The sequence below is a fragment of the Parastagonospora nodorum genome (genome assembly GCF_000146915.1).
Source record: "Parastagonospora nodorum SN15 chromosome Unknown scaffold_9, whole genome shotgun sequence".
NCBI lineage: Eukaryota > Fungi > Ascomycota > Dothideomycetes > Pleosporales > Phaeosphaeriaceae > Parastagonospora > Parastagonospora nodorum.
In genome coordinates, this window is record NW_001884557.1 from 198,107 (window position 1) to 220,565 (window position 22,459).

The 22,459-nt window shown below is 52.1% G+C and overlaps 10 protein-coding genes across 10 annotated transcripts; 3 read left to right on the forward strand and 7 right to left on the reverse strand.

Annotated features, from left to right (window-relative positions):
- Positions 1–1,265: 1,265 nt before the first annotated feature.
- SNOG_06164 (hypothetical protein) lies at positions 1,266–1,677 on the reverse strand (the record flags this gene model as incomplete). The annotated part of the gene is made up of 2 exons (XM_001796494.1): positions 1,266–1,502; positions 1,639–1,677. 2 exons carry the CDS (start codon positions 1,675–1,677, stop codon positions 1,266–1,268), a joined length of 276 nt encoding a protein of 91 aa, XP_001796546.1.
- Positions 1,678–1,814: 137 nt separating this feature from the next.
- On the forward strand, positions 1,815–2,225 carry SNOG_06165 (hypothetical protein; the record flags this gene model as incomplete). The annotated part of the gene is made up of 2 exons (XM_001796495.1): positions 1,815–1,838; positions 1,956–2,225. 2 exons carry the CDS (start codon positions 1,815–1,817, stop codon positions 2,223–2,225), a joined length of 294 nt encoding a protein of 97 aa, XP_001796547.1.
- A 178-nt stretch (positions 2,226–2,403) lies between these two features.
- On the forward strand, positions 2,404–7,194 carry SNOG_06166 (hypothetical protein; the record flags this gene model as incomplete). Its single annotated transcript, XM_001796496.1, has 1 exon — positions 2,404–7,194. The coding sequence occupies one exon, from the start codon at positions 2,404–2,406 to the stop codon at positions 7,192–7,194; it is 4,791 nt and encodes a 1,596-aa protein (XP_001796548.1).
- A 1,261-nt stretch (positions 7,195–8,455) lies between these two features.
- SNOG_06167 (hypothetical protein) lies at positions 8,456–8,786 on the reverse strand (the record flags this gene model as incomplete). Its single annotated transcript, XM_001796497.1, has 2 exons — positions 8,456–8,672; positions 8,725–8,786. 2 exons carry the CDS (start codon positions 8,784–8,786, stop codon positions 8,456–8,458), a joined length of 279 nt encoding a protein of 92 aa, XP_001796549.1.
- A 380-nt stretch (positions 8,787–9,166) lies between these two features.
- SNOG_06168 (hypothetical protein) lies at positions 9,167–10,300 on the forward strand (the record flags this gene model as incomplete). Its single annotated transcript, XM_001796498.1, has 2 exons — positions 9,167–9,725; positions 9,765–10,300. 2 exons carry the CDS (start codon positions 9,167–9,169, stop codon positions 10,298–10,300), a joined length of 1,095 nt encoding a protein of 364 aa, XP_001796550.1.
- Positions 10,301–11,213: 913 nt separating this feature from the next.
- On the reverse strand, positions 11,214–12,422 carry SNOG_06169 (hypothetical protein; the record flags this gene model as incomplete). The annotated part of the gene is made up of 3 exons (XM_001796499.1): positions 11,214–11,570; positions 11,621–12,111; positions 12,167–12,422. The coding sequence occupies 3 exons, from the start codon at positions 12,420–12,422 to the stop codon at positions 11,214–11,216; spliced, it is 1,104 nt and encodes a 367-aa protein (XP_001796551.1).
- Positions 12,423–12,727: 305 nt separating this feature from the next.
- Positions 12,728–14,983, reverse strand: SNOG_06170 (hypothetical protein; the record flags this gene model as incomplete). The annotated part of the gene is made up of 4 exons (XM_001796500.1): positions 12,728–13,283; positions 13,331–13,817; positions 13,864–14,853; positions 14,932–14,983. The coding sequence occupies 4 exons, from the start codon at positions 14,981–14,983 to the stop codon at positions 12,728–12,730; spliced, it is 2,085 nt and encodes a 694-aa protein (XP_001796552.1).
- Positions 14,984–15,005: 22 nt separating this feature from the next.
- SNOG_06171 (hypothetical protein) lies at positions 15,006–16,948 on the reverse strand (the record flags this gene model as incomplete). Its single annotated transcript, XM_001796501.1, has 3 exons — positions 15,006–15,564; positions 15,714–15,736; positions 16,034–16,948. 3 exons carry the CDS (start codon positions 16,946–16,948, stop codon positions 15,006–15,008), a joined length of 1,497 nt encoding a protein of 498 aa, XP_001796553.1.
- Positions 16,949–18,238: 1,290 nt separating this feature from the next.
- Positions 18,239–19,192, reverse strand: SNOG_06172 (hypothetical protein; the record flags this gene model as incomplete). Its single annotated transcript, XM_001796502.1, has 3 exons — positions 18,239–18,289; positions 18,419–18,981; positions 19,039–19,192. The coding sequence occupies 3 exons, from the start codon at positions 19,190–19,192 to the stop codon at positions 18,239–18,241; spliced, it is 768 nt and encodes a 255-aa protein (XP_001796554.1).
- A 989-nt stretch (positions 19,193–20,181) lies between these two features.
- Positions 20,182–22,424, reverse strand: SNOG_06173 (hypothetical protein; the record flags this gene model as incomplete). The annotated part of the gene is made up of 5 exons (XM_001796503.1): positions 20,182–21,018; positions 21,090–21,340; positions 21,402–21,516; positions 21,583–21,779; positions 21,842–22,424. The coding sequence occupies 5 exons, from the start codon at positions 22,422–22,424 to the stop codon at positions 20,182–20,184; spliced, it is 1,983 nt and encodes a 660-aa protein (XP_001796555.1).
- Positions 22,425–22,459: the final 35 nt, after the last annotated feature.

The window sequence follows — 22,459 nt, forward strand, 5'->3', positions numbered from 1 at the left end:
AATAAACGGTTCTTTATTATTTTCTCAATGGAATTCCAGCGGTATGAGCTGCTATGATACGATGAACTACTACGGTCAATTCACGATTCGCAGCACTGTATGACAGCACTTAGCATCTCAAGTGTAATCATCCTTCATTTCTCATGTCACGAAAATAAACATGTCGACTCACGGTACGGAACTACAGGGCTTCTACAAGCCCTGTCTCCTTCGTACGCTGTCCAATTACAGACACCATAACATAAAATGTCCATCTCACATTCTTTTCTTACTCACTTACCGTCATCTCTCCCTCTGCGTCAGCCAAAAATCCGCTGCCTAACCAGCTTATGCGTACTCAATAAATGTGCCTCCGGCCCGCGTCGTGACAATAAGCCTGGCCGCGGCGTAGCGCTTACTCTCCACCCAACAGCGGCAGGCGCGGGTGACGGCACATCAGGGATCCGGACAGCGCGCAGACTTGTAGACGGTTTGTGCGGATCGGATACTATGGATTCTATCGATGTTAATCGAAGGGGTGAGACGGTTGATTTTCATGTGCGCATGGTTGAGTGGAGTGCGTGTCACGTGCTGGGCGCTTGGGAGTGTGAAATTGCACATGCACATGCACATGCACCTGCGTCATTCATGTGTTTCCGAGGCTTTTCGAGAGAGCACATGATGCGCGGAGGGGGATTAAAGTTTGCTGTGCTGTGTAAAGGCATGGTTGGATTCGAAGAGGGGTGGGTGGTGCTGTGGGGTTGCGGTCGTCGGTTAGCGATGTGTGTCAGACTGGCATCGCTGGTTGGTATTTAGCCTACATCGGCGAGGCCTGTATGGTAATCGGGGTACCATGAGAGAGGGGGCAAATCTTGAAGTTTGTTCGACTCGGTGCTGATATTCGCTGGAGTATTGATGCACCAGGTTCCTGGGTACAGATGTTCGTGGCAATAATATTCTCTAGTTTGGGCTACTGATGTCCGTGGCTGTGATGTTCTCTCTTTGGGGAAAGTATGTCGGTCGCGCCGGGTAGGTTTACTTGGGCTAGTGCGGGTGTGGAGAGGACGGTGAACGCTCCTGTAAGGGTAGAGGCCGACAATCACATGACGGTGAGCGTCGAGGCAGACAGCGAAGGCAGTGTTCGTCCGTTGTTTATTATGGGGTGGAGTCGTGTAATGAGCAGTTGGGAGCCGGAACCTGTGCACCCGCAGCAGCCGGAGAGGCGTCCATCAGACATGCATACGAATGCTCGCGCTATGATGCGAAAATATAGGGACCGGAAATCTTTACATGCTTGCGCTGCCGGGCGTGATAAGGCTGAGTGTAGGTGCGTGGTCGTCGGCACCGGAGCCTGAGTGCATCCGCCAGACGCTAAGATGCAGAGGCAAGAACAGCCGGGGGATGGCGACATGCCACGAAATGCACGCCGCCCTGGCGGGCCCGCACTCCCCACTTCTCAGAATGCCCCTGGATTTGGAGGCGCGTTTTTCGTCCGCAACCGGAATGCCTGGTGTTCCTGGAGTCTGGATACGCGTATTGTGCAGGGTGTGAATGGGCGCCCTGCAGACTGCGACAGAATGAAGTCACCATCGGCCCGTTGATGTCTGCGACTGTGTGGGCAACGTCAACGAAGAACGTCGGGCAAACAGTACTTCGTACAGCCTCGCAGGACAGTGGCCACGCGGTGAGAGATTGCATGTCGAGTCTGTGGCGCTGTTGCATGTCCAATTACACGTAGCGAATCGCCTTGGACTTCCTCGGACCAGTTCAGCTCGCTACGTTACACAAGAGACCGGCCGGCTGATGTCGCCAATCCTCCGCGGCCTCACAGAGACATGTGCGCGGGGCCACAGCGTCCAGTGTATACGACCCTGAGTTCTGGTTGCTGGGGACGATCGCAGCACACGTTGCATCGCCATGGACTGGACTATGGGAGAGCCGCACGAACAGGCCGCCCCAGCAAATGTCAGTCGCAGCTCGGACCGCGAGATTCACGATGCACGATGAGTCGAAACGAACGGGCATCGCACACAACCGGTGCTGATTGGCGCGTATTCATTCTCGGCAGCGTATATGCCGTATCCGACATTCTCGACTTGCCGCATCAGGCCACGCCATTGACACAAGCGAGCTCCAGCGCCCGGACAGCAGGCCATCCGCCTGCCGTCGCAACGCAGGCCAAGCCCTCTGTCCGCCGCCGCTGGACCAAATTCCTTCCTTGGGGCGGCCAGGCCGCAGTTCATTAGCTGCCTGCTCCTACATTTACCGGACGCCGCGCTCTTCGTTTATAATAGCTGTCACCAGTGCCCTTTCTCGACTTCCTTTGCTTGTATCATCCTTTAATACTTTTTTTGCTTTTCTTCTAGTACCCTTCCCCCGGATAGCACCGCCAATAAGCTAGTGGCGACAGCTCTCTCGCCCACCATGAATCCGGTCGGCAACCTCGCCGTGAACAATTACGACCGCGAGGCTGCCCATACTGGAGCACCAAGCCAAGACATGGCCAACCACCCGTCTAACCACTCGCACACTTCCGATTATGAAAGAGAGATTTCAGATTCCGACGCTTCGACAATAGCGCCGAACGGTGATGGATCACCACAGAGCAAGAGGAACGACGCACGCAGACAATCCTATCGCAGCGCCAATGAAATAGCCGAAGAGGCTCAAGAGACCGCGAGAAGGGAGGAGGAGGTCCATCAGCTTGCCAGGAGATTGACTACCCAAAGTCACGCTACGGCCGCTGGCCAAAACCCATTCCATGCACCCCCAGGTTCAGCTCTCGACCCGCATGGAGAGAACTTTAATGCTCGTGCCTGGACAAAGGCTATGCTCAACCTGCAGCTCGAGGACGAAAACGCTGGCCCTACCCGGACCGCTGGTGTATCGTTCCGCAACCTCAACGTTCACGGCTTTGGTGCTGAGACCGACTACCAAAAGAGTGTTGGTAATGTCTGGCTCGAGGGACCGGGACTCTTCAAGCGTTTGAGAGGAGACAAGGGCCGCAAGATTGATATCTTGCAGAACTGCGATGGTCTGGTCGAAGCTGGCGAGATGCTAGTTGTACTGGGTCCTCCGGGTTCCGGTTGCTCTACCTTTTTGAAGACCATCACCGGCGAGACGCATGGTTTCTACGTGGACAAGGAATCGCACATCAACTACCAGGGTGTCAGTCCGGAGCTGATGAACAAGAACTACCGAGGTGAAGCCATCTACACCGCTGAGGTCGATGTTCATTTCCCAGCCATGACGGTCGGCGAGACGCTCTACTTCGCTGCGCAGGCTCGACGTCCCCGTAACATTCCCGGCGGGGTCAGTGTCAAGCAATACGCCGAGCACCAACGCGACGTAATCATGGCACTCTACGGTATCTCCCACACCCTCAACACTCGTGTGGGCAACGACTTTATTCGCGGTGTCTCTGGCGGAGAGCGAAAGCGTGTCACCATTGCAGAGGCCTCCCTCAGCAGAGCACCTCTCCAGGCTTGGGACAACTCCACTCGTGGTCTCGATTCTGCAAATGCCATCGAGTTTTGCAAGACCCTCCGCATGGAGACTGAAATCAGCGGGACTACCGCCCTCGTTGCCATCTACCAAGCCCCGCAAGCCGCCTACGACCTTTTCGACAAAGCGCTTGTCCTTTACGAAGGCCGACAGATATACTTTGGCAAGACCACCGATGCTAGGGAATATTTCATCAGCATGGGCTTCGAATGCCCCGCTCGCCAGACCGACGCCGATTTCCTTACCTCTATGACCAGCGCTCTCGAGCGTGTCGTGCGTCCCGGCTTTGAGAACCGCGTCCCCCGTACCCCGGATGAGTTCGCGCAGCGATGGAACGAGTCTCACGAACGCGCGGCGCTGCTGGCCCAAATCGAAGCTTATGAGCAGAAGTATCCACTTGGCGGAGAATACGCTCAGAAATTTGCGGAGTCCCGCAAGGCCCAACAAGCTCGTGGTCAGCGCGAAAAGTCTCCATACACTCTATCTTACGGCCAGCAGATCAAGCTCTGCTTATGGCGTGGATTCGTGCGTTTGAAGGCCGATCCGAGCATCACCGTCGTCCAGCTGCTTATGAACTCCGTCATGGCTCTCATTGTATCGTCCATCTTCTACAACTTGCCTTCTACAACCCAGAGTTTCCAGCTCCGCTCCGCCCTCCTCTTTTTCGCTATTCTGATGAACGCCTTTGGTTCCGCCCTCGAGATCCTGACCTTGTACGCTCAACGGCCAATCGTCGAGAAGCATTCACGCTATGCGCTCTACCACCCATCAGCAGAGGCGTTCGCAAGCATGTTGACAGACCTGCCTTACAAGATCGGCAACGCTATCACTTTCAACCTCGCCCTGTACTTCATGACCAATCTCCGTCGCGAACCTGGCGCATTCTTCTTCTTCGTGCTGGTCTCCTTCACTCTCACGTTAGTCATGTCCATGTTCTTCCGTTCCATCGGTGCCTTCTCTCGATCGCTTGTTCAGGCACTGGCGCCCGCCGCTGTCCTCATTCTCGGTCTTGTCATGTACACTGGTTTCACCATTCCTCCCATCTACATGCTTGGGTGGTCTAAGTGGATCAAATACATCAACCCGGTCAGCTACGGTTTTGAGTCACTCATGGTCAACGAGTTTACCAACCGTAACTTCACCTGCAACCAGTTCGTTCCTCGAGGCGCTGGTTACGACACTGTTGCGGGCGTGAACGTTGCGTGTATGGCCGCTGGATCTGTGCCCGGTCAAGCCTTTGTTTCTGGTGACGCCTTTATTGGGACTTCGTTCAACTACAAGCCATCACATAAGTGGCGCAACTATGGCATCCTTTGGGCTTTCTGCATCATACTCATGTGCGCCTACTTGTTCGCGACCGAATACATTACCGCTGCGAAATCCAAGGGTGAAGTTCTTGTTTTCCGCCGTGGTCGCCATACTCCCAAGAGCAAGTCCACCGACGACTTGGAGGGCGCAGCTACTGGCCGCGCAGTTTCCACTCAGTACGACAACTCCGACGACAACATCGCCATCATTGAACGCCAGACCGCCATCTTCCAGTGGGAGGATGTGTGCTACGACATCAAAATCAAGAAGCAGGATCGTCGCATTCTCGACCACGTTGACGGTTGGGTCAAGCCTGGTACCCTCACCGCTCTTATGGGTGTCTCTGGCGCTGGCAAGACTACTCTACTTGACTGTCTGGCTACGCGTACTACTATGGGTGTTATTACGGGTGAGATGCTTGTCGACGGCAAGCCTCGCGACGACTCCTTCCAGCGCAAGACTGGTTACGCACAGCAACAAGATCTTCACTTGTCTACCTCTACCGTCCGCGAAGCCTTGACTTTTTCTGCTCTTCTCCGTCAACCTGCCCACGTTTCTCGTAAAGAGAAGATCGAGTACGTCCAAGAGGTCATCAAGCTACTCGATATGACCGAGTATGCCGACGCTGTGGTCGGTGTGCCTGGCGAAGGTCTCAATGTCGAACAGCGCAAGCGTCTTACTATTGGTGTTGAGCTTGCTGCTAAGCCTGCTCTTCTCTTGTTTTTGGATGAACCCACCTCTGGTCTTGACAGTCAAACGTCTTGGGCTATTCTTGATCTCCTTGACAAGCTGAAGAAGAATGGCCAAGCTATTCTCTGCACTATTCACCAGCCTTCCGCTATGTTGTTCCAGCGTTTCGATCGTCTCCTGTTCCTCGCCAAGGGTGGACGTACTGTTTACTACGGTGATGTCGGCAACAATTCCAAGATCCTCGTCGACTACTTTGTTCGCAACGGTGGACCTCCTTGCCCGCCTTCAGCCAACCCGGCCGAATGGATGTTGGAAGTCATCGGTGCTGCTCCCGGTTCGCATACTGACATTGACTGGCACCAGACCTGGCGCAACTCCCCGGAATACGCCGAAGTTAAGCGCCACCTCGCTGAGCTCAAGTCTGAGCGTGGACAGGCCCAAGCACTTCAACGTACCATGTCGGCCCAGAAGCGTGACGACGCAGCGGCCTACCGCGAATTTGCAGCGCCGTTTGGGGAGCAGCTTATGGAGACAACTCGCCGCGTTTTCCAGCAGTACTGGCGCTCTCCAACGTACATCTATTCCAAGATTCTTCTCTGCTCGTCGTCTGCACTTTTCATCGGCTTCTCCCTCTACGCGATGCCCAACACTCAACAAGGTCTTTCGAACCAGATGTTTGGTATTTTCATGCTGTTGACCATCTTTGGCCAACTCGTCCAGCAGATTATGCCTCACTTCGTTACTCAGCGCGCTTTGTACGAGGTACGCGAGCGACCTAGTAAGACCTACTCTTGGAAAGCCTTTATGATCTCCAACATAGTTGTCGAACTTCCCTGGAACGCACTCATGGCTGTCATCATCTTTTTCTGCTGGTACTACCCCATCGGTTTATACAAAAACGCCATCCCCACCGACTCCGTCACTCTCCGCGGTTTCCAGCTTTTCCTATTCGTCTTGATGTTCTTGCTCTTCACCTCCACCTTCACTCACATGATCATTGCTGGTGTCGACTCGGCTGAAACTGGTGGTAACATTGCCAACTTGATGTTCTCTTTGTGTCTACTTTTCTGTGGTGTCCTGTCGCAACCTTCGCAATTCCCTAGGTTCTGGATCTTCATGTACCGCGTTTCGCCATTTACATATCTGGTCAGCGGCATGTTGTCCGTCGGTCTCGCCAACAGCTCCGTCACATGCGCCGATCGCGAATTAGTCAGGTTCGAGCCTCGCTCTGGGCAGACATGCCAGGAATACACGCAGAAATACATCGACAACTTTGGTGGTTATCTAGTCGACCCCAACGCCAACAGCAACTGCGGTTTGTGCTCCATTAAGGACACCAACACCTTCCTCGCATCCATTTCTTCGGACTACAGCCAAGCGTGGCGCAACTTTGGTAAGTCTTTTCATCACGTCCCTCGTATCTTAAAAAGCAAAATTACTAACATTGCAAAGGTATCCTTTGGGGCTTATTGCATCTTCAATATCTTCGCCGCTCTTGCCCTCTACTGGCTCGTTCGCATGCCCAAGACAAAGAAGGAGAAGAAGGACAAGAACGTCGTCGCTGCCCCCGCACCTCAACAAGTCTTCAACAACTCCAGCCCTGTTGGCAGCTCGCACGAGAAGCAGGAGACCAACACCGATGCTCGCCGCTACGCCAGCATCACTGGAGGTGACGAGACTCCGCCACGCGAGATTGTACAAGAGAAGGTGTAAATGTTGACAGCATGTACATGTTTCTATTTTTGTGTCCCTTTTTGTTTTGTTTGTCAACACCCCTTTGCGGGAATCACGCTGCATAGACGTTTTTAGAATGCCTTGTCCATATCGCTCAAGCGCTGAGCACATTCATCAATCTCTCTTTTCTTGTTCTAGGTCTGGGATGGGTTACGTGTGTAGGGAAAGATGTAGAGTTTTAGTTATCTTAATTACTTCAATGACCATATTATGTCATTTCGCTTCTTGAAAAGTCTTCGTGGAGTTGGATTTTTGTGACGACTAAGATTTGCCTGATGGACTGGACTAGGTTATATACTTGGAGCTTGATTGCATCGCATTTGAACTTCGCGAAATCTTTTTTGGATTGTTGACATGTGATCCGAGCGCGACGAGCGGCTATTTTGCACGGGCAGTTATTCTTGCAGATTGCTGCCGGTGGTGGTTTGTATGCTTCCATGGTTTGTTGCAAGCTCTAGTGGGATGTGTGTAGAAGTCGCATATTCAATCTCGTCTCGAACAACGACTCGCTGTAGAAAGGCTTGTTCGGGATCTACGTAATGCAGTTGTTTGACTCTACACGCCTTGTTGTTCGAATCTACGCCCCAAGTTGATCGATTCTACATCCCAAGTTGTTCGAATCCTCGCCTCTAGTTGTTCGAGAAAGGTCACGTAACGATTAAAACGTTGGTAACCATACTAAACCGTATATTGTCGCCCCATTCTCGATCATCAGCGCCTCCCAACACACATCAATATACTTTGTACTTCATCGCGTGGGTGTCCGCATCGGCCTAGTCCGCACAGGCCATTTGTAGCAACGACCCGTCGCGTCGTACATTTCCAACCTCCCCTCCTCCACCACACCATAACGGATCCAAAATCAACCACCCGCATTGCGAGAATGCCACGTTCCACGTACTGCACAAATCTGGTCTTCTTGGCGGGCTGTGCGGCGTGGTATGTGCCCAAGGGACTGTGGGAGGAAGCGACGGGTACGATTGCACGAGAAGACGGGGAGACGGGGACGTGATGGTGACGACTGGGGTTAGTGAGTACGGAGTTGGAGGCACGTGGACGACAAATCACTCAACATCGAGACAGCAAAAGAATGAGGTATTGAACATGATTATATTTTGACTGAATTGCTGCATCTCACGATGTGGCCAGAGACTGGGCAACGTAACAGCTGAGTGTTTCGTTGCCCTAAGTCCTGGGCCACATCGCGAGATGCTACAAACAATCGTAGGATCGCATTGCGCTATTGACGCCTACCCTTTTTTGGGGCTTTCGCGTCAGCGTTCGCTGACGCGCGTCTGTCCGACTCCTCCTTATCTCTCGCTTCTTTGTGCATCGACTCGACAAAGAACTTGATGCCGGAGAAGTAGCCCCAATTCGGACCCGATGGCTCGGGAACGATGCTCATCTCGTGGTCCCGCTTCTCAAGTCCATACCATACTGATGTATGATCGTTGCATCTGCAATGGTGTCAGTATCACTTGAACGAATCTGAGGTATGTTGTAACTTACCGCCCATACCTGAAGAGGTATTTTGCTAAATTCTCGCCTTGCACGAAGGGGTGGCCTTCCATTCGCGGAAGCTATTGCCGTGGCCACAGATGACAGAGTGACAGCAGCGCCCCCCAAAGGCTCACACAAAGACACTGTATCCGGGGTCACAGCCGACACGAGGACGGTATCTAACCAGAGCATCCTTCCGGTGGCAACCACATCCCCTGAACATACCGAAACGAGGGTAGCATCTACTCAGACAGTAGCGGCCACATCGCCTGAGCATGTCGCGGATGACATTGGACTGATCATGTCGGCGGTGAAAAGATACCAGGAGGAACATGATCTGCCCAGAGACAAGGGCGCGAGGTTGAAACGAATTCTCGACATCTTAAGCCAATATCTACTGTGTGCGACCGCATTGCCTGAACGCGCTCCAGATGATGACTTTGCAATGATCATGTTGCTGTTGAAGAAGCTTCAGGAGAAGCCTGATTTACCCAGCCACATGAACGAAAGGTTGAAAAGCTTCATCTACGTCCTAGATAATCGTCCTTCTACGTGGATCATCGATTTAGCCAAGATCATGATGAGTATGGAAGGAACACTCGATAACATGCGCAAATCTTTCAGAAGATTGCAGGGAAACCCGAACTGGTATGATGGTACCGTCGATCTCACGACGCCTTCAGAGACTATGCTGGCTTCTAAATGGACCAAGTTACGGCAACAATTGAACGAGGCGGTTGGCCTGTCAGAAGACAAGGTTCTACCACCTGGACACCTCAGCGCACATTTAGCTCAGGCATGTGAGAGTGTAATTGGGGTCAGATTCTCCGATCTGAACCTCCCCGACTGGGTTGGTGGCCTCAAGCTAGGAAGACCTGGCCTTCACACTGCACATTGGGTCATGAGTGTTGTTCTTTTTACTTCTGTGTTTTCGATCAGGGAAGCTGTGCGTGACGCAGAGTCTTGGAGAGTTGCAAACCACATACTTGACTCATTTGAGCAATCAGGAGGTAAGAGTCAATTATCCAATGGTACAATAGTATTTCCAGCTGACGGTGAGCTAGAAGATGGGTTTGAGGCGGCCAACATCGGTCGTCGCATAGGCCTGAAGGTTCAATACGAAGGCGAACAATATCGGAACACAGAGATGAAGACCGAAGTGACCGAGCTGTCCACGACATTGCAGAAAAGCTGGGAAGCGCTCTATCCTGGTACTGAAATTACACTAGCGATGATGGGATGTGGGCAGGTGCTCCACGGCATGATTGACCTTAGGCAGAAGTTGGTTGTGAGCTCAAGGGACTACAAAATCATCCGGTTTCGACCTGGCACGAAATACGATCCAACCTGGATGGAGGCTGAGATGGCGGCTTGGCAACCGGTTGTCGATCAGCCTACCGAAGACCGCGAGGTTTGTATGTGTCTGTGGCCTGCGCTCGTACATCACCCCAGCGACTCAAAGAAGAGAAAAAGCGCGACCGACAACACCTTTCTCCACTTCATGGGCAAGGACTCCAGCTTTGAAGGATCTGATTTGGTCGTGATTAAGAGGGCGGTCGTGCTCTTGGACAGTCCGGACGAGTAGCGCTCGGGTGCCACTTCGCGAGACAACACGGTGGTCATCGGAGGAGCTGCAAGTTGCCGGTGTATGGATGTTTCGGTCACTCAATCTTCTACTAAAATCTATTCCGTTCATGCACTGTTGCGCCCATGTGCTCAGTCAATAGCTTTGTCGTTTACAATGCAAACAGGATAGCAGAGCCAAACAGCTTGCGCAAGCCCGAGTGAGTAATCAAGTTTCATCCCTTCTCTTGGTAAAGCTCTCCATCTGTAAGCTTTCTGTTGGCGTTCCCTCTGTCGCAACACTGGCCACGTGACAGGAACATCCTTTCCAGTATCCTGTTATGCCTCTCAAGCGACAAGAACAATAGTTTCGAAAACCGGGGTCATCTATTGCGACACTAAAAAGCGACATCGAAACATTGCAGAGCAGCTGCAAAGCTTTTCAGAGACTCGAGAGTGAGCTGTGGGCGGCAGAGATGCGGCAAGCGCGAGCAGAGGAACAAGCACCGCCATCTGCTCGGATCGTCCCGGACATGTTCATCCCCGGATATTCAGCGTATGTACGGCAGAAACAACGCAGGTGGCCTTGCACCAACGATGGGTGCATGTGATTGTGAGCGTGAGCGTGTCGTGGTCATGTGACGGCTTGCACGCGCCAAGCCGCGCGAGCGCACCTTCCATCAACAATTTACAGAGCAGTCGCAGCTACCCTCACCAAAGATTCCCATAATTTGTAAGTCGAATATTCAAAGGATTAGGCCGACGCATCATCTCAAGAGCTAATCATGGCAATGTTTAGGCTCAGATTACAAAAGTGGTACAGCTGCACCTTCAAGTAAGCTGATCGACCTAGATAAACAAACAATCGTAAACCGGCACCCTTTTTTAAGCGCTTATCACGAATGTCTCGTGACCTCACTGTTTGAGTAGTCCGTCTACTTCGCCGAGCTGCCAAACATAATCTCCAACTCCGCACACACAGCGTCTGTAACCTCCTTCGTGCCCGCACTTCCACCCAGATCGCGCGTTCGAACACCCCGCTCAGTGACCGTCTCGACAGCATCCATTAACTTTTTTGCTGCGCTCTCCTCACCCAACCAAATCAGCATCTCCGACGCGGTCCAGAAAGTGGCGACTGGATTTGCGACACCTTTGCCAGTGATGTCGAATGCAGAGCCGTGGATGGGCTCAAACATGGATGGATTCTTGCGCGTTGGGTCAAGATTGCTAGTTGGTGCGATGCCAATGGAGCCTGCCAGTGCAGCGGCAAGGTCAGAGAGTATGTCGGCGTGCTGTAGCTGTTAGCACTCCACTCTCTCGCAATGAGGGGAGCTAGTCTTACCAAGTTCGTCGCAACAATAGTGTCCAGCGATTTAGGGTCCAGTACCATGCGACATGTCATAGCATCCACAAGCATCTTGTCGCACTTTACATCTGGGAAGTCTTTGGCGACCTCTGCTGCGATCTCGTCCCATAGCACCATCCCGTTTCTCTGCGCGTTGCTCTTGGTGACAACAGTCAAGAATTTTCTAGGTCGTTTCTGCGCGACCTCAAAGGCGAAGCGGATCAGTCGTTCGACACCATGGCGGGTGAATATGGCGACTTCTGTTGCAGTTTCCCATGGCTGACCACGATGCGATCGACCTCCCTGCCCAGCGTACTCACCCTCCGTGTTCTCACGAACAATTACCCAGTCGAGATCGCCGTGCTCGGCTTTTCGGAGTGGTGACTCAGTGCCACGAAAGATCTTGGTTGGCCGCACATTCGCATACTGCTGGAATGTTTGGCAGATTGCTAGGCGCAAGTCCCAAAGAGAGATGTGGTCAGGCACGTCTGCGAATAAGTCGTTAGCCACCATTTCCCCGTGGCACCACACACTTCAACATACCAGGTGCACCAACAGCGCCAAACAATATTGCATCATGCTTTCTCAGCTCTTCCAATCCGCCATCAGGTATGTACTGTCCAGTCTTCTTGTAAGTTTCCGAGCTCCAATCGTAATCCTTGAAGTCGAGTGTAAATGTGCCGTCGAGACTCGCAAGCTTGCATAATACTTGTACACCAGCGTCGATAACTTCGGGCCCAATACCATCAGCTCCAATGGTAGCAATGGAGTGTGTACGTTGTGTTGCGATGGGGGACATTTTGTGCAGGAAGTGATAATTGGAAAGTAAGACCAGGCTAACGCAAGCCTTGCGACGCGTGTCTACTGAATTGTATATATATTTCGCGAATTGCTCACGTGCTGCGGACTTTGTATGTCCGGGTGGAGTTCGTAGCTGGAGATGCTGTACCTCGTCACAAGTGGCGAGTGGCGCGATTACAAGTGGAGATGTGGGGCATGAAGCGCAGAGAGAGCCGGCAATTGTCCGGCTACTTCTCACACAGCATACTACCAAGTTACAACAGATCCGTCCGACATCACTTGGGCAGCACGAATGTTCCTAGACTAATTGCCTGGATTGTAATCTTGAAACACGTCCCAATGCTGGTCTTGTTCGAACCAGAATGGGATGTCGAATCCAGAGAAAGGGTCCAGTGCATCAAGGTAGCCTGGGCCGTCGCCTTGACTTTCGAGATGACTGTTTAGGAAGGTACTGAATGTTGCGACTTCAGGATCGTATGGGCTATCTTGCTGTCCCCAGTCATGGAGTAATGAGTCGTGTAGTTGCATATCTCCAGCCGTTCGCAATGCTCCAAATGGGTAGCCTTGGTCAGCTTGGTCAATACCAGCGAGACCATAACCCGGGTCGCCAGGCGTAACGACTGAAGCCTCAGCTGTAGGCGCAGTACGATGAGGAGCTGCGGAGACCGAGTCCAGAGACATTCGTTGTGGTCGTCGAACAACTTTGTCTACGATACCACTTTGGTCTTCCTTTGCATTGTCGATGGGATGTCTCATCATGCGCGAGCGTAGGTCTCTTATAGCTGCTGCACTCGCCTCTGGCCATGCGCTGCCTCGGCGTGCAAGATGTTGAAGCACCGCAATGCTTTGTTCAGCGAGTCTTAACACTGTTAGCTTAATTCCACCGCTGCCATGTCGGTCGCATACCTGATAACAACTTCTTCAGTCATATGGCCATTGTTCACTGCATAGAAGAGTATGAAGGTGCTGATCCATACAGCCCATGTGCAAGATGGCCACAGCAAAGTCAAACGCTCGCGACTATTGACATCTGTGTTAACAGCACCATATAGCTCAAGTATAATAGATTGCGCTGAGCCGATACATAGCTGCAAGGCAGTATCATACTCTGCGCCTTGGCGAGAAGCGGCCAGGACCGGCCGGTGAAGAGAGATAATGGATTCATGCTTGAGCAGTGCTAGAATAGTGGAATAGTATGGTGATGTTACCGAGCTACTGTCGGTGTCTCTCGTGTCTTCAATATCTTTCCACCACTGCGCGAGCTTGGAAGTGATCGCGGTCGCCTGATCGCCATCTCTATGAACATAATGCAAGGACTTGTTGCGCAGCTCGATTATCTCGCCACGTAGCCTCGATTCGCGAGCAATGAAACTTTGGAGCCTCAAACGGTTATCTGTAGTCGTGTGAGATATGTAAACTTCCGATAGTTGTCGCCGTACCTAGATGAGGTGCTCGCTGGGCATCCGTGTGGGCTTCAGCGTTAGGAAAGCACACGTCAACGTCGTCGTCATTGATGCCAAGTGGTAGTCCCATAGATTGGCAGATGAAGCGGTCGATGGTATACAATGACCAGAATATCCGTTGGCGCAGCTCCTTCTCAGTGACTGAGAAGGAGGCATATCTGGCAGGACAACGATGTAGGCCAAGCTGAACGGCCATACGATTGACGAGACCTCCAAGGCGCGAAGCAGCATTCAATCGCAGCATAGATACCAAGAATAGCTGAACACTGATGGTAGCCTGAAGACCAAGTATGGATGTTGGTTTGGTGAGGACATGTTGTAGGCTGTCTACCGCTGCATCGTGTGAAGAGAAGACAACCTCGCTCGGGTATTTCGAATTGGATGCATGACCAGCTTGTCGCTGATCAGCTAAAGATATAGAAAGGACTGATCGGACTATGACTATTTTCAGTTCTTGAGACGTGCTAGACTCTGATGAAAAAGAGAGCTCCTGGAAATAGCCCAAAACCGATGGAGCATGCAGGAAGGGATAGAGCATGTGCCAATTGGCGAAGTAGCTTCCGCTCAGTTCCACAAACTCCTCATAGGAGACGCTTGTCAAGGCCTTCGAGCTAATCTCATCGTCTCTCCATAAGCGGCCGGATGTATAGGGAAGTACCGTTGGAAGCTGGTCATCCTCTCCAGGGACAACATCGCTGACAGGCGTGCTTCCGGTGACCGATAGGTTAACGCCGGGATCTCGTAACGCGCCATACACAGACCTGATGAAATAGATACCACTGGCACTGCCCACGAATCCGGAGAACTTATCACCACGGACACTACGCATTAGACCCACCTCACGATGTGGCTGCACGGAAATACGTCGTCGTTTCGAGGGCCTTTCATTGGGTACGATGTCTTCCGGTCTTTGCCCATCATCTTTCAAATGCTCCATGGAGGTCGTGTGTAAATCCTCGTGACTCTCTAGATTGGTGTTCGCGCAGGGAGAAGTGCGCGGAAAAATTTCCGCAACTGGTTCAACAAGCGCTTACATAAGCATACCAGGTTGAGGCTTCAGCTGCTGCCATCCGTTGAAGAAGAATGGAAGACACATGTTCATAATCACCCTGGTCCCATCAGAAGTAATTGTTACGCCAGGATGTGGGCTTGTCGGCGGAAAGTGACGCATTCGGTACACTGGGAGGTTTGCAACCCCCGAGTCGCTCCATTGCGTCTCCTGGATCTACACGAAAGCCTGCTGATGTTTGGTCTTCACATAGGCTGGGCATGGTAGAAGTAGTTTGCGTTTTCGAGTCAGGATGTGTACCCGCCGTTGCCTCGCCGGTGACCTTTGCATCCTTTCGTGCGCTGTGCGTACTTGGCCGCTGCTGCTCATCACGAAACCACGTGAGGATATCTTCACTTGTCTGTAACGGTCTCTGCATCCACTCTTTCTGCTTCTCGGCCTTCGAGCGTCGCGGTCTGGACTCAGTCTTGGGGCCACTCTCTACGTTCAGGGAAAGAGATTCAAGGCCGTCCATATCTTGGAGAGCGCGAAGTGTAGCATACAGTGCAGCTTCAGTGTCCTGTAATCGCTTCTCGATACTGTTCATGTACGCAGCTGGGAGACCTCGCTTGCCACCTTCTGCGTAGCGGCATGAGAGTGGTGACAGCAGACACTGCGAACATATTGGACTGATAAAGTCAGGTCGGTCGTAACAAGAGAGTCACATTGGCAGCAACGAACAGTTTGCGGTCGCATTTGCATTTTTTGGAGCGACAAGGCTCACTGCAATGGCCCTGTTAATCGCCTGGTTGATGTCGTTCGCTGTGTTGATACACACCACGCAATAGCATTTAAATTGTCCTGTTAATCGTTTAGTCACGTGCTAAGTACTTCTAGGAACTTCGCACCATGTTTTCCGGAAGAATGTAAGAGAGGGATGTGATGGAAGCAGGGTTACGATGCTTGCTGCGACGCGTCCTGCGACGCGTCCTCGGCGGCCCGAGCATATTCCGAGTCTAAATCTGCCTATATGCCTACACCACGACCATCACTTGCCATCGGGATTACATCAATCTATATCTTCGCCGAAGCACCTTTAACTGAGACAAAAACACGATCAAGAAAGTCCTTCTGCGCAGCATTCGCAGTTTTGCTTACGTGAACGTCAGCCTCGAACGCGTGCCCTCCGTGGTACATTCCCGGCCAGACATGGAGCTCACAAGAGGATCCATTTGCCCAGAGTCGACTTGCATAAGCAACAGCGCTGTCCCTGAAGACTTCACACTCGCCGACGTCGATAAAAGCTGGCGGTAGGTTTGACAAGTCTTGTGCTCTCCCCGGAACCTGGATATCGCTCGGTGCAGCCCGATCCGGACCCAACACCAAATCCCAAGCTTGTGAGTTCCTGACTGCCGGCCAAGTCGCTCCAGAAGGAAATTGTCTATGCGATACATCTGTCACGCGGTCGTCCAGCATAGGTGTAGAGAGCAACTGAGCTCGGATGGGCGGGTACTTTCGGTCCCGGGCAAGGATGCATGCTGCAGCAGCTGGGGCTCCACCGCCAGAAAGACCGGAGATCACGATCCTTGATGGATCAATACCCAGCTCTGCGGCATGATCGGCTATGTAAACGGTAGCAGCGTAACAGTCGTACGCGGCAGCGGGAGCCCGGTTTTCTGGCGCCAGCCTGTACTCTACGGACGCGAAGACCAAATCGTCGTGGACAGGCAGGACAGTATCCATACACACTTCCACACCGAAGAACCGATTGCCGCCGACCTGACCGCCGCCATGACAGTACAAAAAGACTGCGCGGTCTGTTTTCTTGGATGTCTTGGTCTCAAAGAGCGAGATAGTGACGGTGTGATCGCTGAGGCCTTGAACTGGCGGAGCAAGAACCTCGCGGTGTTTGAGATTAGTGTATTTGGAGAGCAACGGTTCTGCTGTAGCCGCTAGTAGGGGCCCTTCGCGCAGCGAGTTCACGTCGAGGTCCGGAGGCAGGCCAGCAAGTGCAACGGGTGTTTGATAAGCTGGGTCAAATGGTGGGTGAGGAATTGGAGCTTGCTGTGACATGTTGGTGCAGGCTTGTACGTGTAGTTCTCGCGATGAGCAAGTTATCTTGAGGATCAGTATTGTGCCTGTTCGTATAGGAAAGGTTGGCCTTACAAGCTTGTATAGTGCGGCGGAATGGCTGGATATTTGCGAAGTAGGTGTATTTTGATAGAATGAGTACTTGCCCACATTGGACATGGAGCACCTCATGTATGAACTCATACCGAAGCAAGTCACGTGACATAAGACACGGCACTGAGTGCTCCCACGCCCGCGGCCCAATTTTCGTCCTGATAAACGGACCGAATTGGCACTGGCGTTGTTATATAATGGCAATTGACCTTACCCCGCTGTAGCTTCTCAAATCCTCGCTCCCATCGATCCGGGTACAAGCCGCGATACGGTATACGGCGTGTGGGGTTTCTGACGAAGGTACCGTTGGGAAACAAATCTGCTTGTTGTCCTTTTCCCGAAGGAGCGACAGGTCTCGGTAAGACTAGAGAGTGGTTCACAAGCGTTTCGCGTCAGGAGCCTCAAGAACATGGTTGCTATTCATTTACGGAACCAACTGTGTCTACGTTCTATGGTACCGATGCTGACGAGCTGCGACGCATGTGTGAAAAGCTCCCCGACTATCGCGGAGTAAGATCAGGACACCGCTCTTCCCTCACGGAACTTTTGGAATTCCACCGAGCAGCCAGGCCACTACCCTCGTTCCGCATCGACTAGTGGTCATTTACGGGGAGAGATCAAGTAGTGAAGTATACAAGGGCCTGAGGAGCGTCCATCAAATAGGATTATGTCTTGATACGGTTCTGGTGAACATGTAACTGTGCATGTCGCTCATCTTCCAATGGACTCATCCGGGGCGATCTCCGTTGGTGCAAGCGCTAATAGAGTGAACAACTCTGTCGCAGCAGTGCACATACTGATAATGGTCGAAAGGGTGGTATCGGTACCTCCGTAGAGGCTCCCATGTCTTTGCTCAATCATCCATGAGTTGGCATGCTCGGCGTAAGCTGCAGGACAATATCCCATCAGCCCCCAAGTGAAACAAGACACCCCTCGTACAACATATGAGTCATATTCTGTCATGTTACTCGCTTTTGCCAATCGTTCGCTCGTCAGGTGGGCCAGTTCTTGAGTCTCTAGAGCTCCTAAACGTGCGCTGTCCGCAGTCGTGGGCTGCTCTCCGGCACTCATTCCCACATGCGGAATCTCCATTGACGAGAGCTCACCATAATTTTTGAGCCTTCCGCAACGTAAACCACTCTAGTGTAGTGTCAAGAAATAGTTCTGTTCCTCGAGCACTCAGACGAATACGAATCGCTCGAAAGGGTGTGGCGGGGCGTGGAAGAAGTACTGATAAACTAGTCAGCAGACTGTACATACGCTTGCTTGTGGTTCGATGTACCTGCATGACAAGGTGAGGTGTCAACGTGGCCCATGGTAATGGCTCTGGTGATATGAGAAGGGAGTAGGCAAACTCACGCTGGATGCACTGGGTGCTTGGGATTGCGGTGCGTTGTAGCTCATATAAGGTGAGTCGAGAGCATAATGTTCGGCTTGAGGCGTGACTTCTCCAGCGCAGTGGTAGGAGTCTGTGGTTGTCTCAAAGACTGCCTGGCTTGCTTGCGCCGAGAAGTGGAAAGTCTCTGGGCTCAGGGTAGGTCGTGATCTACCGCCGATGCTGTTCATCCATGCTGGTGTGTATACAGTGTTCGATGGAGACGGCGAGTCAAGTGTTTGGCTATTCCAGGACGACCCGAATGGTAGGTAAGTCTGTGTAGTGGGCAGTCCGTGGCTGTCAAAAGTGGTACTGCTTGATGTCGCAGCTAGGTCCAGCGCAGGAATGCCGCTCGAACTCAATGGTACGAAGCCACTGGCTGAAGGTAGCATAAAAGGCGGAGATACAAGCCCTATGTCATTTTGTGAGACTTGAGAGCTAACGTGCGCTTGCTGCGGCTGCTGTGTGGGCTCTGGAGTCTGACCATCGTTTGACCCTTCTTCAACCAACCGTTGGAGGTACTGGAGCTTCTTCTTGCGTTTTTCACCTACACGCAACAGTTGTAAGCAGGTGTAAGCTTTCATGTTGTCAAACTGAGACGTACGGTAATTCCTCGAAGCAATCCTGTTTTGCTGCTTGCGAATCTCGCTATTGACCTTCTTGGGTTTCTGAATGAGCTGCTCTTCTTCTACCATTCGTGTCGCTCTTCGTGCGCGTCTTGAAACTTGTTGGAAGTGAAGCAGTGTTGGAGATGGCATGGCGCAAGCGGAGGAATCAACACCTGAAGATGTGGGAAGCGATATGCACAGGAACCGTTAGGGAATGCTTGGTTTTACAGTCGGAATTAGTAAAAGCAAGGCGGAGCTGAGTTGACATGGTACGTTAGGGAGGCGCCAGCCCTGATCCACTAGGCTGAACACCCAGGCCTATGGAGGTGGCAGCTGCACTGTTGACCTTTTTCTGGCGGGCTGATTAAGGAATATAATAATAGCAATCTGTCAGAACAGCGGATATAAGCGAGCGCAAATACCCATCTTGCCACAATCAACCTTGACCTCGCTTTCTCTGCATGAGATGGTGATGTGAGCAACAGTTCTAAGACCTCGAAGACCGAACAAGTTGGTAAAATAGGGTTTTATTACGTGGTAAAATGCCATAACAGATGCTACCTGTAGCGAAACCATCATCCGACCAGTGTCCGCGGTTATCTCTTGCTGTTTTGGACTTAGTGCAGGATATTTGTGGCTGATTCATCTCCGTAATGTCATAGCCCGAGCTTGGTCCGTGAGTGAAAGACTGGCCACGTGAGGAATCGCTCGGGGTATAGCTGGCAAGGCTGCAATTCTGCCTCTGTTGGTACAGCTGTTCCAAGCGCAAACTTCGTGCAATGCTTCGGATAACGCGCGACTTTACGTGTATGGCACCTGAAGAACGATGAGAAGTAAGCAGTCACGCTAAGCTGGGTGCAGTCACTGCTGGCTGACCAATAGGATGGAGAAGAAGCGCTTGCAGCGTAAGCATCACGAACTCAATCTCACTCCGCTCTTTCAGCGAAGTGACCAAAGTTGAATCGTGTTTCGTATCTGGCAGCTTCCTTATTGTGGATTTCATCTCATGTGTTCCTAGACTAATCCGAAACTCTCATCTACTGTGCATTTTTTCAACTTTCCATGGTATCCTGGAGGCACTCGCTGCGACATACAACGCTGCTACAACAATAATAGCTGTGCCTGGATGAACTGGATGCCTAACCGGTACCGGGCTCGAATGCGGCTGACAGGTCGAAGCATGTCTGGCTACCGGGAATCGCAGCGGCATTATCGTCATCAGCGGGCCAGTATGCAGTAAACTCGAGATGCCGATCGATAACTTTCATACGGACCAGGAGCGTAACCTCGTATCGCTCAGAGCCTTCCTCGGCATCGGGCGGGATATAGAGCTTCATCCGATCTTGAAGGTGCGTAACGTCGAACTGCACCAAGCCGAACTCCGAGGTCTTGCCCTTGTTCTTAGGGTGCGAGCGTGTGAAGTAGTCCTCTGTACAGGTATCGGAAGCATACAGCGCTTCCTCAGCGATCCATTTGGAGTCTTCTGGACTGAAGTAATGCATGCTCAAGAAGTCATACTTGTGCACCGGCTTAACCTCGCCCTTCCCAGCTTTGATGATCCAGCGAATAGTACGCATGATGTACTCTTCCTGTGAGAGCTCAGAGATACTCCACGCCTGCTTGAGCACCTCTTTCGAGAAGTTGTAGTCGGGGTCGTCTGGGACGTGGTAGAGCACGCCAATGCTGCGACAGGGGATGCGCTTCGGTCCATCGTCTTTGTTTTGTGCTCTCATAATCGCACCTGTCGCCACGCCGGTTGCGCTTGTGTTTGCTGCCGCGGGTACTAGCTGCATAGTGGTGCCATGTTGGGCGTTATATCGTTGTAAACTAGACTTGAGGTAATCCTTAAGCGCTGGTGAGTCTCCAAAGCCACCGACCAGTACGACTTTATCGATTTTGGTGTTGCTGCGTTGCGCATGCTCGATCTGGTCCAGCAGAAGGCACTCAATGGTCTTGAGCGACTTGTCGAAGAGGTCCTGTAGATCCTGACTAAGAAATGTTAGCCTTTGCTGCTTGCTGCAGTTTCGAGTTGCACTTACGAACTCAGCACGAAGTGATTCTTCACTAGCCTAGAGTTGACTGAGCTCCGCTTCAGGCCGTGAATACGGAAGGTGAACGATTGTTCTTTGTTAGGGTCGTAAGCTCGCTTCACTTCGCTCTCGAAGTAAGGCATGATCTCAGAGTCGATGACGTTGTAGATAGTGGTGCCCTCCTCTTCATCTTCCAGGTAAGTCTCATCGGTCAAATTGATGGCAGCAAACCTGCGCATGCGCGTGTTGAGGTCGCTCGAGCCACATACTGCACCTACAACAGGCGTTAGCTGAGAGATACACCTCACAAGATACTGAACGTTACATACCTCTGGGGTGGGTGACTTCCTGTTCAAGTCGAAGCGGCTGGCCATTGGCAATCTTGTATGTTCCAACGTCGGTAGTGCCACCACCGCAGTCTAGTAAGATGAAGCACTCGCCACGCTAGAACGGTATTAGTAAAGGCCAGCAGAGAAATTGGACGCGAGACGCGGGACGCAAGCAACTTACCCTCAGATGAGCGGAGTCCGAAGATACTACATGCATTGCAGCAGCCTCAGCTTCATTGACCATGAACAACTGAGGCATGCCGAGACTCTGCGTGCCAAACTGTACCGTGCTGATCGCCTTCTGCAAACAAGTGCTCATCGCTGCATTCGCCCTTGCGCTCCAGCATACAGGTACCTCCAATGTCACTTCCACTAGTGCTGTCAGTGTTATGATTCATGCGTATCAAGTGTGTACTTACCGATGCTACTGTTAGTCAGACCGTGATCCCGCTGGAGTACTGACTTGGTGTGCTTGAGGAAGTATACCAGTAAGTGCTCGATGACTTCCTCGTTCTTCTTGATGAGATGATCTTTCTTGAGCTGTTGTATAACGCCAAGCACATCTTTCCTCAGGTCGTACAGAAGAGGGTTCTCGTCCAATAGCAACTTTGGCTTCGAAACCAGGCCGGTGGTCTTGTAAGCAGAACGAAGTGGATCCTCTTCAGGTAGCTCAAGGCGGCGCGTGACTTCGTACCCATAGAGCACATTTTGAACAGCATTGCGCCTTGCAGCACCCTTTTCCTTGCTCGGGTACCATATCTCGGTGGGCACCTGTGTGCCGTTGCGTCCAACACAGCGATCGCCAGGGAACTCCTCCACTGTCAGCACCACACTCTTCCCTTCGTCAGATGCATGGCATCTGACGAAAGCAACGGTCGTGAAAGTCGTGCCGAAGTCAATCGCGACGCGGTAGTCGGGCCTAACACGCACGTGATCATCTGAGCGGTCCTCATGTGTATGTCGGGTTGCCTTTTTGGGAGGCGGACTGCTTGACGCGCCTATATCGATGCGCTGGCTTGACATCATGTAGTACTCCAGAGCGTGTTCTGTGAGATCTG